The sequence below is a fragment of the Brachycentrus maculatus genome, unplaced genomic scaffold (assembly GCF_059751285.1).
Source record: "Brachycentrus maculatus isolate JH-2025_06_01 unplaced genomic scaffold, ASM5975128v1 h1tg000221l, whole genome shotgun sequence".
Lineage (NCBI taxonomy): Eukaryota > Metazoa > Arthropoda > Insecta > Trichoptera > Brachycentridae > Brachycentrus > Brachycentrus maculatus.
Genome location: NW_028280972.1, coordinates 986,958 through 1,000,000, shown reverse-complemented (window position 1 = coordinate 1,000,000; position 13,043 = coordinate 986,958). Strand labels below are relative to the sequence as shown.

General features: G+C 34.3%; 1 protein-coding gene across 1 annotated transcript; it reads left to right on the top strand.

The window, feature by feature from the left end:
* Nucleotides 1-2,927: 2,927 nt before the first annotated feature.
* ssp6 (PDZ domain-containing short spindle 6) lies at nt 2,928-9,055 on the top strand. Its single transcript, XM_088264257.1, has 3 exons — nt 2,928-3,798; nt 4,668-4,874; nt 5,648-9,055. Exons 1-3 carry the CDS (start codon nt 3,739-3,741, stop codon nt 6,860-6,862), a joined length of 1,482 nt encoding a protein of 493 aa, XP_088120383.1. The 5' UTR covers nt 2,928-3,738; the 3' UTR covers nt 6,863-9,055.
* The last annotated feature ends 3,988 nt before the right edge of the window (nt 9,056-13,043 follow it).

Below are 13,043 nucleotides of genomic sequence, written 5' to 3'. Positions count from 1 at the left end.
TGACCTGTATCAATTCTGTATATTGAGTTTTATATTTGTATATCAATTTTTCCAACGCACAGTGGGGTATATTAGCGATCTGGGCGGCCAAAAGTCACTTTTAAAAAAATTGTCGCAGGTGTATGAAAAATATATCAACATGAAATAGAGTATTTTGTTGATGACATGCAATAATTGTATCCCCCCACGCACATCTCACGTGTCTAATGGTCAGTCGCAAAGTTGTTGTTATTGTGAGTGCACGTGTTTCTCTTTCGCTGTTCGTTTAGTACGCAAACATTTCAGTGATTATTATTATTTTTTTGTATTACACGTATACAATTTAATAATGGATTGTGATCAAGCAGGTAAGATAGTGTATTGTACATAGATTTAAGTTGCAATAGCTAACATATTTACTAAAAAAAAACTAATTTAAATAAGTGCCTTTAAATGGATTTTTCCTTAATTTTTTTTTAAATAAAGGATATTTAGTTGTGCTTCCGAGTGTTATCCGGCTATAATTTTGATTGTATCAAATAGCTTAGCCCTCTTTCTTTATATAAATTGAAAATTTTTTTGCAGAATTTTGCTCTTTTGCAAGAAATCGCTCTTTTAAGATGAGTCAGCACAATAATGAAAACTGAACTACGTACAGTTTTTTATCTTTAAATTGTTACATTTTTATTTTAGGACCAGTAGATGTTAGAATAATGACTAGAAAACAGTTATTTATTATCATGCAGCAACAAAATGCTAATAAAATTAATGAAAAATTAGAATGCTTGCAAAAGTACCTTTTACAATTAGATAATTTTTCTGACGAGTGTGCAATGAAAATTAAAAATGATTTTTCGCATTTCAAGTCTGAAATGAAACGAAGATAGACTTATGCACTCAAAAAGGAGGAAACTTTCTTGATAAAAAATGAAAATTGGCTTGACGGAACTTTTACAATTCCTTGGGTAATGAATCGATCAGGACGACCATCAAAGTCGTTTGGTGAATCAAGTCAGAGAAGCAAAAGAAGGAAAACAGAAGATTTGCGCAAACATATTGAATTAGATGTGCTCACCCATGCTACTCGGTCAAAGTTAGGAGAAAGCGGGATGAGAGATGCTTCTTTGGTGTTGAAAGAAATCATCTGTACACCTAAGCGTGCTACCAAATATAAGAAAGCGTATTCTCGTTGCCAGCAAAATAATACCCGGATAACGCAATTGACTCCATCACAGGCTTTATCTATTTTTGTTGAAGCCGATCTTTCGAGAAGGCAATATGAAATAGTAAGGAGTTCTCATAAAAATTATACCCGTGTTACAGTATCTTACAAAAAGCAAAACTCGAGTGTTACCCTGCTAAGAAAGCTTACAGAGTAACTGAAACTTGTGCCGAAGTAAACCTACAGAGTTTAATGGATCACACTACCACGCGACTATTGACACATTTAGAAGAATGTTTACAAAATTTAAATAAAAAAGAAAGAGAAACATTAGTTTAAATGTGCAAGTGGGGTTGTGATGGAGCACAACAAGATCAATATAAACAAACGTTTTTAAATGATGCAGACTCCGATGCAAACATATTTCAGAGTTCGTTTGTGCCCCTACAACTTATTTGTTCCTTGAATAATAAGGTTATTTGGCAAAACCCAATTCCTTCTTCACCACGTTATTGTCGTCCAATAAGAATACGATTTATAAAGGAAACAAAAAAAATAACAAATGAAGAAATCGCTTATATTAAAAGCGGAAGAAGAACTGTGTCCGGACGAGGAACCATGGCCATCTTTCTCGGACTAATATTTTTTAAATTATTTACTACGATTTGCATTTATTAAAAAAAAAAAAAATTTTTTTTTTTTTTTTACTGATAAGTAAAAAATATCTCCATATAATACAATGAATTAGTCAAAAGGCATATTTGGAATCGATTTAGAACGAAAAATAATATTGGCCGCCCAGATCGCCAATATACCCCACTGTGCAACGGTCCAATTTTTTGTTGTTTCCATTTTCCACATACACCATCTTGTAAAGTGATCCACTAAGAGATGTACATATTTCTTATTGATCTTGAACCTCCTAAACCTCCAATTGTGTCGAAAGAGATTATTTCAAAAGGCTTTGTGGTCGGGCCTAGATGAGACATAAATCCAAATTTCTTGTATCCTCTTAATTTATTTTTAATCCAAATTTCACAATTTCTTTAAATTTTTTTATGTTTTTCGTCAAATTTTTGGCTTTGTAATGTGTACGTCTTTTGCATTTGTCCAATTCCAATATGGCATATATGTATGTCTTTTATGATTTTGATTCTAAACGGTTCTGAAAGAATTATTTTCTCTTTTCACTTGGCCCTTTTAAAGTTGACACTGTTTTTCTCAATCCTTTTTTTTTCTTTTGAATTTCTTCATTTTTATTCTGATCTATTAAATATCTTCCAAGTTAACCAAATTCACAACTTTTAATTTTTCATTTGCATTTTCATTCGATTCTAATACTGAATTCCTGCTTAGACAATCTGCTTCTAAATTCTTCTCTCCTGGATTATATTTTATTTTAAATTCATATTGCGATAAATAATATGTTAAATCACCTAATTCTTTATCGGGCCTAGATTTCAGTTTGTCATCTGAATAAACCGTAAATGATTTACCTAATAACCAGTAATAATAAAATCGGTAATACATAATTATATTTTTAAAATATGTTCTTACATTTTATTTACACACACATTTATCAAAAATTTTGTATTTTTAATCCGTCTTCATTTTACTGAGTATCAAATTTTAGGAAGTAGAAGCCCCTCAAATCATAAGAACAACAGAAAATTAATATGAAAAAAAAACGTATTTTCAACTTTGGCAACAATAACTTGACACTAGCTAGAACACCCAAGATGGGTGAAAAATCCATTTAAAGAAGAAGAACCGTCGTGATTTTGACGTTTACTTCATATTGGCGTGTATTGCAGGTTATGTCGACAAGTTTTTGAGATTGTTTAAGGTATTTACCTCCTTTTTTCGTTATTTTAATAAAAGATATTTCGACGGGGTCTTCAAAGATGGACGTATCAATAGATAAGTGGACAATTATAGTGACAATGTCCAAGTATACCATGAAAACCCTTGAAAAAAACATTGAAGTTCAGGTTGAAATAAGTTTGTCGACAGTTAGTAGAATAAAAAAATGCTTTGAGAAGTTAGTCTCAGTAAAGAGAAAGTAGAAATGTTGCGCAAAATGGAAGCGATTACTGAATTTTAGTCGAAATGACTGCCGCAAAACCGCTGTAGACTGTTCGTCGAAGGCTCTAGGAGGCAGAAATACCATCTAGGAAGCCTGTCAAGAAGCATCTTCTGACTATGGCAATCAGGGCGAAAGGACTGACTTGGGCCAAAAATATGTGCAATGGCGATAGAAGAATGGAAGAGAGTCCTGTTTTCCGATGAAAGCCATTTTATCGTACAAGACCAGTAGTTTCGCTTCATTCGCAGAGAAAACGAAAACCTCAACTCTTCTCACATTATTCTCAAGTAAATGTTTTAAGGGTGTTTCTCGTATTATGGAACAGGGCCGCTTGTTCCAGTGACTGAGATGATGAATAGCGAGAAGAATCAGCCAATTCTATTTGAAAGGATGCTACCAGAGATCCAAAAACGATGTAATATTTCAGCTAGTCTAGCCCCCTACCACTCATCCTAATTATTATGAAATTCTTCACCGACAACCAATCAAGAAAAACCTGATTGAAAAATCTATGAGCAAGAATATCTGTAAGAATCTGTTTAGAGAGAAGTTCATTTCACCCATAATTCAGGTATGGTTTCGAGACGAAAAATGGCGTCCACTCATAGAATCAATGACAAAAATAATAAAATCTTTGATTGAGGCCAAAAGAGGTCGTATTAAATTAAGTTCGTGATATTTTCACATATATGTGCAACAGCCGTATTTTTTTAAAACTAACAAATAAAAGATTTTCCAAAGCTTTTTAAGAAAATACGAAAAACTGATGTTTCTTGAGTTATTCCAATTTTTTTGGTTATTGTTGTTGGATATTTTGTTATGTATAATGAAATTGGGCTGCGTTTAAATTGATTTTGAGCATAGGCGATACAAAGCGACCGTGATTTACTAGATAAATGATATTTTGACTATATGAGGTAGGATACAGGGGGTGATGATCGGCCCAAACATTTTTCATGAACTTGTGTATCCATTACGTTATTCGTTAACAGCTTTTTTAGAATTTACCTAATAATTATGCTAAACAGTTCTCTAATGTGTTTATTTGACTCTTATTCTACCCTGTTAGACATTTCTTCTTACTTAGAATATCACTTTTATATTGTTATTTAAAAAATGTTTTTACCAACTAACTTAGTGTTACGTTTTTACACCAAATAATTTTGTTAAATATTTTCGTCCCTAAAACAATGTGCGATTTCATACACTTCCTTTCTCTTCTGTAACAAAAAAAAAGTACCATGAAAATTTTTTTTTTTTAATCTTGCTGATATTTTGGACTAAAATGTGGCACTCATCGATAATTAGCCCAGAAGATAGATATTGTAGTCCTAAATGTACACAAGAAGCGCTACCAACACAGGGCATAATAATCATCACCTCCTTAGTTAAAGAATTGAATAAATTAGATTACGAAAATATGGTTTAATTTGATTTTAGGAGCGAGAGGTGGAGATGATATCGTATGTCGATTCTATAGAATTCAACGGAGCGGCAGCCAAAGCAGGGCTTCGTGAAGGAGACGTCATACTCTCCATAAATGGAATAGAAGTGGACAAAGCCGATCACGAAACGCTGATACACATCATACAAACCTGCGAAATTAGAATGCGGATGGTCGTTCTGTTTGAAGATTGCGTCAGAAAGGTATGAGGAAGACAATTAAATTTAATTTCACTGTCTCCTATTTGACTGCAGAAGTATCGAAAGAGATATATTTATTTTATTACCTTATCTTGAACCTGAAGGAATATAAGACACCAAATTGATTATACTATTCCTACAATATTCCAAGCCAGTGCTTCTATTCTCATTTTCTATCTCTCGATCAATATTACCTACTCTTTCTCCTACATTTTCTTATCGTATTATCTTTCATCCTAAGTGACTTCACTCACAATTACTATATGCAATACCCATTAATACAAGGATTCAGATCTGATAATGCAATCGAAAGAGATTATATTATTGTACATATCGCTCACTCCTTTCAAGAACGTCATAAATCAAAAATTGTCAATATTCAGTTGTGCGTGTTTTCGGAATGCCCAGAAAATGTAATATATCCCAGCAAAAGCGGCATATTTTTAACTTAATATTTACCTGCTACAGGTCAGAAAATGTTGTTTTTGCATTTTGAAGAAAAGGTATTATATAATAATTTTTTTAAATAAACTAAATATTTTTCAAATGGAGAAAAAAACCTTCAGGTTTTACCTAAAAAGATTTGTTGCACAGTAAAAAGTTCAATAAGTGGCTTCATATTGATTTTTATTACATTGTGTTATATTTTTTAACTTTAAAAACGTTCTCCTGAAAACTCAAGTTTTTTGATTTATGACGTTCTTGAAAGGAGTGAGCAATATGTCTTTAGTTATAAGCGAATAATATTTTCTTACTACTTTTTGACATCCTTTTAGGTAAATCTACAAAGGCAGGCATTGGAACTGAAAAGGCAGATCAATGAACGGGTAGAAGAATTAACTCAGCTGTGCATTTTGGAGCATGAAATTTTGAAAGGGAAAATGAAACCTACAACTCATAGTTTACCATCGCAAAAAAAATACTCCCACAAAACCGACTTGAGCGATAGTGATGACTATGAAATATGTAGTCATTCCTCTATTCTCAAAGACAGTTCTCATGCTCTTGGAAACAGTTTTAATAAAAAAATATACATCGATGGTAATAAAGTGAAATCTACTCCCAGACTAGATCATAACCCGGACAACTATTTCTTAAGGGCTCCGTCTGTTCCAAAAAAGTCTGAAGAGAGACAGAAAAGAAAAGAAAAGATACCTCGCCCTCAATCCCGCTGTTACCCATGCTATCAACCACAAAACGATAGCAACATAGAAGCCTACGACCTGGCTAGTCCTTGCTGTGAACCTCGTCACTTTTATAGCTACAAAAAATCCACAAAAGGAACAGAAAACAAAAAGAAAAATCACTCTCACAAAAAAGATGCTAATGCCAAAATAAACTTAGATGAATCATTTGACACAAATCCGGGTATAACGGGTAAATATCAACAGTATATGACAATGGATATGTTTGGGAATGTAGAATGTCGAGCACAATCATGTACCTCAAGCGAGAAAAGTATCCGCAATTGCGATGGCAGCTCCTCTTCGTATAGCTCTGACAAGTTGTTCATGGAGGAGACTCCCAAAGCCAAGGGCACACACAAAAAATCTTCCGGATTAAACTTTACTACTAAAGCATTTGGGGGCTACGGGTTTGGTGGATATGGATTTGGATCTAAAAACCACAGTCACAATCCAAAAGCACTGACGAAAACCTCCAAGGGAACAAATACAGAGCATCATTCGCAACAAAGATCGCACAATGCTCAGAAAAAAAAGCACCCGACCAAATCTACTGAAAATCTTTTGGTAAATGCAGAATACCAGGACCTCAACATGTCTAATCCTAGTGTTTCTTACGATTGCTTGAGTAACATTCACACCAACTCACTAATCAGACGGAACGACAAGTACGATGTGGCAGATCTTGTGATGGACTCAAGTTACGCCGACACCAAGTCATCATTTAAACACTCATCCAGACCAAAAGTAGTACTAAAGAGCTTTAGGAAAAGGCGCTCTAACAGCGCTGAAGTCATGCGGAATTGAAATTCTTTGTTTTTTATAAATATGTATAGGTACTCAGTTATGAATTAAGATTATGTACAATAAACTGACATTGGAAGTGATTATATGGGCGTTTGTTCACTACATGGGATTTCACCGTCCGGCAGTCCGGTTTTGAAAAATGAAAATGACTAAGACAGTTTAGCGTGATCGAATTTACGCGCAACGTGTTCACGCACCGATCAAAAGCTCCTATCTGATGGACAAAAGCACAAGCCAATCCAAGCCAATTGTCGTTTTAAAACGCTAACTGACGTGCCGGACGGTAAAATTACACTGAATTACACGGAATTCCGGGTAGTGGACAAGCGCCCTATGGCTACATATGTTGGTTTGTTACAAATAACAAAATACAATATAGTGGCACATCTGTTTACTCCCGCTATATACATATTATGTCCGACTGGATGAATGAAAAATAAAGTTGTGCATGGTTAAAGTTTTTGTATTGGTTTCATACATTCAAAATTCCAAAACTGGAATATGCGAGTTCAACTTTGGAATAAGACTCTTTTGCATCAAACAGTACAATTTTACCTTTTTTCTTATGAGATTTTTTTTTATTCATACATGATATCTTTGATATCTGAGGATCTGGAACAAATAGAGGATGTGTACCTAGGTATCGCCTCTGCAGTTCCTCAATTAAAACTAAGGAATGAAGTATGACTTGCTACAAAATAATGTTCCGTTAAATTAAAATATGTCCGCCTCCGTAGTGTAATGGTCAGCACGCTCGACTACCATACTGGAGGTCCTGGGTTCAATTCCCTAGGGGGGTTAAATAAATATAAGTGATTTTTTTCACTCTAATATTTATTCAATATTACCCAGGACTGGTACCTAAAGCGAAGGGCTGATTACCTTTCCTTCATGTGTTAACAATCAAGATAACACTGAATTTATATGATGCAGTACCCTATGCACCATCGGGTGCGGATAAGGGTTTGAAGATGAAGAAGAAATTTAAATCATTTAGCTTACAATTAAAATTCATTTGTAACCAAGTAGAGCTATGCCACACTATATATTTTCTTTGTCAATATGGGAATGTCTCTCAGGAAAACCAATATGTACCTTATAACTATAGATTATAGTAATGTTCTTTGTACTAAATACTATAAGCTTTTTAAATTAATGGCAACCATGCATTTATAAAGGTGCCTTAAAACAGTGATTGTAATATTATTAAGCCAAGCCTGTAGGTATTTAAATTGCTTTGTCTAGTACAGGGGTGGAGAGCCTTTTCATTTCTAAAGGCTACATTCATTTATCTGATTTTGTAAAAATTTCATATCGATCCATTGACTATTTTTGTGTTTTGCAGATGCAAATGTACAGAAGGTGATTTTATTTGTATGCATAAAGGTATTCAGATTATTATTTTTTAATCACAAGTCAAAAGGCCGTATCAGAGTACCCAAGAAGCGCAGGTTCTCCACCCTTGGTCTAGTAGCTAGATATGTAAAAATAGACTTAAAATGATATGGCCCATCATGTATATACTACCCATGAATAGATAAAACAATATTATATTAATAATTTTTGCTGGTAATGAAGTATTTACGGGAACTCATTACAAAAGACTCATAAAATAGATTTATTTTACTTTGTTTATGTTTCAACGGAACATTATAAGACTAGGTCAACTAGGAATCGTGTTATAACAGAAACTTTTTATGATGAAGAGTTTTTGTCACTGAATAAATGTGTAATTCCTAAAAACAAAACATATATTTCTTAGTCATACAGGAGAAAGTGACCAAGTGCATTTTTAACAAAAATGTGATCATTGACTATTTGATATCTTACTAGCTTAATATTGCCTTGAAAAAAATCCCACGGGATTTCAAACTTGGAAGTATAATATATTGAGTTGGTAAAAATGACTAACTGCATTGATGTTTATTTTCTTGCCAAAAGTGACTTTAATGGCCCTCCTGAACATTTTACTTTTTGTTAGTTAGTCACTTTCTCCTGTACGACTACGATTTGTAAAGTTCTACATTACATACATGTCCGCCTCCATAGTTTAATAGTCAGCACGCTTGGCTACCATACTGGAGGTCGCGGGTTTGATTCCCAGGGTGGGGTCAAATATGTAAATATAGGGTGACACAAAAAAATGGAAACTTTTCAAGAATCTAATAAAATCAAAAGGAAAAGATGAAAAAATATTTTATTCATATTTATTGAAGTCCCAGAATTCGCCATTTTAGAAACATAGTGGAATTTATTAATTTTTCTTAAATTACGTCTTTTAAATGCCATCTTCCTGTACTGCATTTCTGAAATCTGCTGTTGAGATTTCTCATTGACCGCTGCAACATCTCAGCTGGGATATTATGGATTTCATATTGAATTCTCACTTTTAACTCATTCAGATTTATTGGTCAAGTCGTGTACACTTTAATCTTTAGATAACCCCACAATAAAAATCACAAACGAACAAATCTGGTGACCGAAAAGGTCAGAGAACGCTATCATATTTTGAAATCACTTGATTACCGAACAATTCTCGCACAGATTCCATTGTTTGCTTTCCAGTGTGTGATGTGGCTTTTCCTTGAGTTGTTGCATTATTTGCGGTTGTTGATTTCTTCTTTAGGGCAGATTCATTATTTTCAAAGTTATGAATCCGATTTTTTTATCACGTGTTTTGATGTGACGGCACCATGATGTCCTAAGTCGTAAAAACGTTGGAACTGTCTCTGTGCAGCCTCCAAACTATCACTATTTTTATAAAACCTTTTTATGGCCAATGCACGCTGTTTTCCGTTCCATGTTGCATGGTTAATAAGATGGCAAAATGTTTACTTGCTCAAGGTGACTGTCCCGCAGTCCTACCACCTGCTCATGGCTACCACTACGATTTTCAAAAATTCTCTTCATTTTTGTCACCCTATATAAGTGATTTTTCACTCTAATATTTATTCAATATTAGCCTGGACTGGTACCTAAGGCGGAGGGCTGATCACCTTTCATTCATGTGTTAACAATCGAGATTACATTTTTAATTAAAGTTTAATTAAGTAAATACCACTATTTCTTGAAATCTACTGTGACTGTGACAAACCTTAATTAAAAATGGATAGATTTTACCACAAAGTGACTGCCGAATCAATTAATGAAATCAAGATTACACTGCGTTTATATAATTTAGTGCCCTTTGCATCATCGGGTGCGGATGAGGGCATAAGAAGAAGACATTACATGGCAATAAGGCTCATAGTGCTTTATTAGTTTATTGTGGGGTGCGTCATTTTTTGTTCTTGGTAATTTTTCAACCGATACCTGTTCTGAATCAGTATTCTGACTGGAATATTTCCATTCCTTTAGAACTGGGTATTATCTATTAGCAAATTAACTTCCTGTTTTAAGAGAGCAAACAATGAATGATTATACCCTATTCCGATCTCGGAGTGAAGGTGGAAAACACCCGTGTGCTGGTAGGCTAAATATTACATTACGTACTGTAATATTAACTCTACTCTAGGTTTTTTATGTTGCTAGGAATATCGATGACACCATTTAAAAGAATTAGAATAGTCAAAATTTATGTTGAATTAAAATGTTAATATCTCACAATTGATGCTGTGATATTTTCACTTATTAGTAGAAATATATCTGAAAAAATATGGTATAATGCCCACATATTTTTATATTGTGTATTTTCTAACACATTTTTTTTCAATATTCTACAAAGCCCCTGGTTGAAGCTTTCCTCCAGGAAAAAATGATGGGAAAGGAATGTGTTATATACACCACAAATTTTGCTATAGGTAGAACCCAACAGTGAATGTGAAGCAAAATTCCTTCATACAAACGGCGAATGCTGCGTAAGAATATATGATGTGTGCGGTGAACCATCTGAGGTCTCTACTGGGGTGAAGCAAGGCTGTGTATTAGCCCCGTTTCTCTTCATCATCATGTTCAACTTCATCCTACGAATGTCAATCCCACCGTATCAAGGAATTGCAGTGAGTCCTGCTCAGAAACTATGCGATTTAGAATATGTAGACGATGCAGTTCTAATAGAAACATTGATCGGAGCCCTACAAGAGATAATTGGCTCCTCCTAATAGACTCTGCTCGGTTAGGCCTAAGAGTGAATGCCAAAAAGACCAATGTGCAACTCAGCCTGTCTATACCGAGATCAACATCTCACTTGTGAGGGACGCGTTCATTCGAGTCGACACCTTCAGACACCTTAGTTAATACACATGGTGGAGGATGGTAGTGTCCAAAAGGATCTGAACATACGGCTAGGAATGGCAGGAGCCATATTCAGTAAAATGTGCAATGTTCATCTCTTTAACGCCTGCATCCTAACAGTGCTGCTGTAACAAAGCTCAGAGCAAGATACTGGCAAGTTTTGAAAGTAAGTGCCTGAGGGGAATACTGGGTGTAAGGTGGTACTTCGTCAGGAATAAGGATGTGAGGAAAAGAACCCAACAGCCCCTCAAACTGAAAGTACTGAAAAGGAGAAGGTGGACATGGTTGGGACACGTCCTTAGAATGCCACCTAAGAGCATTAATCCTTCATGTCTCTTCTTCTAATCCCGAGGATTCCGGCGCTCGGGAAGGCTGCTGACGACCATTCACTGACTACTCAGCAGGACTTCAAGACGCCAGACTGACCTAGGAAGAAGTCGAGGATATGGCGCGTGACAGAGTGACTTGGAAACGTCTCGTATTGGCTATATGCTCCACCTAGTGAGCGAACCTGGAAATAGAGGAAGAAGAAAATGGAACCAAACCCAAATGATCAGTTTCGCAGTTAACTGTCTACCCAAGTACACCACAGCGCCTGTCACTATTTCTAAATGTAAAACAATTTTTTTGTTTTCTGTAAATTTGTTTTACTTTTAATTCATGCAATTCCCAATAAGACAGTACATATATGACAAAATACAGTTCTATAATAAATTTCTATTTTGCCATGTAGTGAGTAATATAATATATGCTGTGATAGCATGTTAAGTAACAGTTATTTGAGAGGGGCACATGAAGAGCTTTTCAGACTAGTGTTGATTATTATTTTTGGTTATAATCCTTAAAGGTGGGGACTGACGGGAGCATTTTGTCATAACGTAACGTCGAGCGCTCCGACTATGGATGGAACGCTTGGCTCGCCGTACTGACTATAGGAATGCTCGCATTTTAACGTGTTATGTTACGATGAAATGGCTGCGGTCAATCCCCACCGTAAAAGAAAGGATGTCATCATCTCTATATATTGTACCTTTCTGTAGAGGTTTCTACATACTTCTCCACAATACCTATTACATTACTGCGCTTTAGTGGCAATGCTATCAAGTCAAGTTATTTCAAAATTTTAATACAAATAAATATAATATACAAAATAAATACTTTTCGAATGCAGAAATTTTTTAATTCAATATTTCTATGTGATCGTACCACATTCCAAATTCGGAATGAAAGGATTTTGAAAGCGAAAAATGAGTGTGTACTGGCAGCCTAAGGTAGCCAGCACATGGGCGTTTCCGCTTATGAAATTCCAAATACGCGAAACCGTACTCTTTACCTGCACACATTGATTTTCTTTTTGATGGAAAATATTTTAAATTTTTGTCATTTAGAATTCTGAGAGGAGAAAATTTAAATTAAAGTTTTTAAATGATAATAATTGACTCAATATGATTTATTCCCATACTTCAAATTTACGCACAGGCCTAAAATTAAATCAATTTACAAATTGGTGATTATGGTAAATAACATTTCATTTTATAATTATCAAATGCTAATTTTATTTTTTTGTAATAAATACATGTATGGTTATTAAATTATTTTTTTCATATTAAACTCTCGACTAAAAAAACGTAAAACATATGAATAGTAGATATTGTAGACCAGCGGTCGGGGAACTTTTTTAACCGCTACCTCAAAATATTTATGAGTAAGTCGATAATTACACCCTTCCCTATTTTGAAACGAAGACAATCAATGTATATTAAAAATAAATCTTTTTATTAAATTAATTTATATAAAAAAGAAAAAAATGTTACATGAAAATAGTAAGTATGTAATAGATAAACAAAATAAAATTCTCAAATTGAATCAAACGAAAATTCAGGTTTTCTTTTCACTTTTTGGAGAAATGATGTTGCTTCATGTTTGATACAATTACTTCAAAATTGAG

Coding starts and splice junctions, on each gene's coding strand:
- ssp6 (XM_088264257.1), top strand. CDS start 3,739: ATGAGCAAGAATATCTGTAAGAATCTGTTTAGAGAGAAGTTCATTTCA. Junction 3,799..4,667: donor TCATTTCACCCATAATTCAG/GTATGGTTTCGA, acceptor ATTTGATTTTAG/GAGCGAGAGGTGGAGATGAT. Junction 4,875..5,647: donor TTGAAGATTGCGTCAGAAAG/GTATGAGGAAGA, acceptor ACATCCTTTTAG/GTAAATCTACAAAGGCAGGC.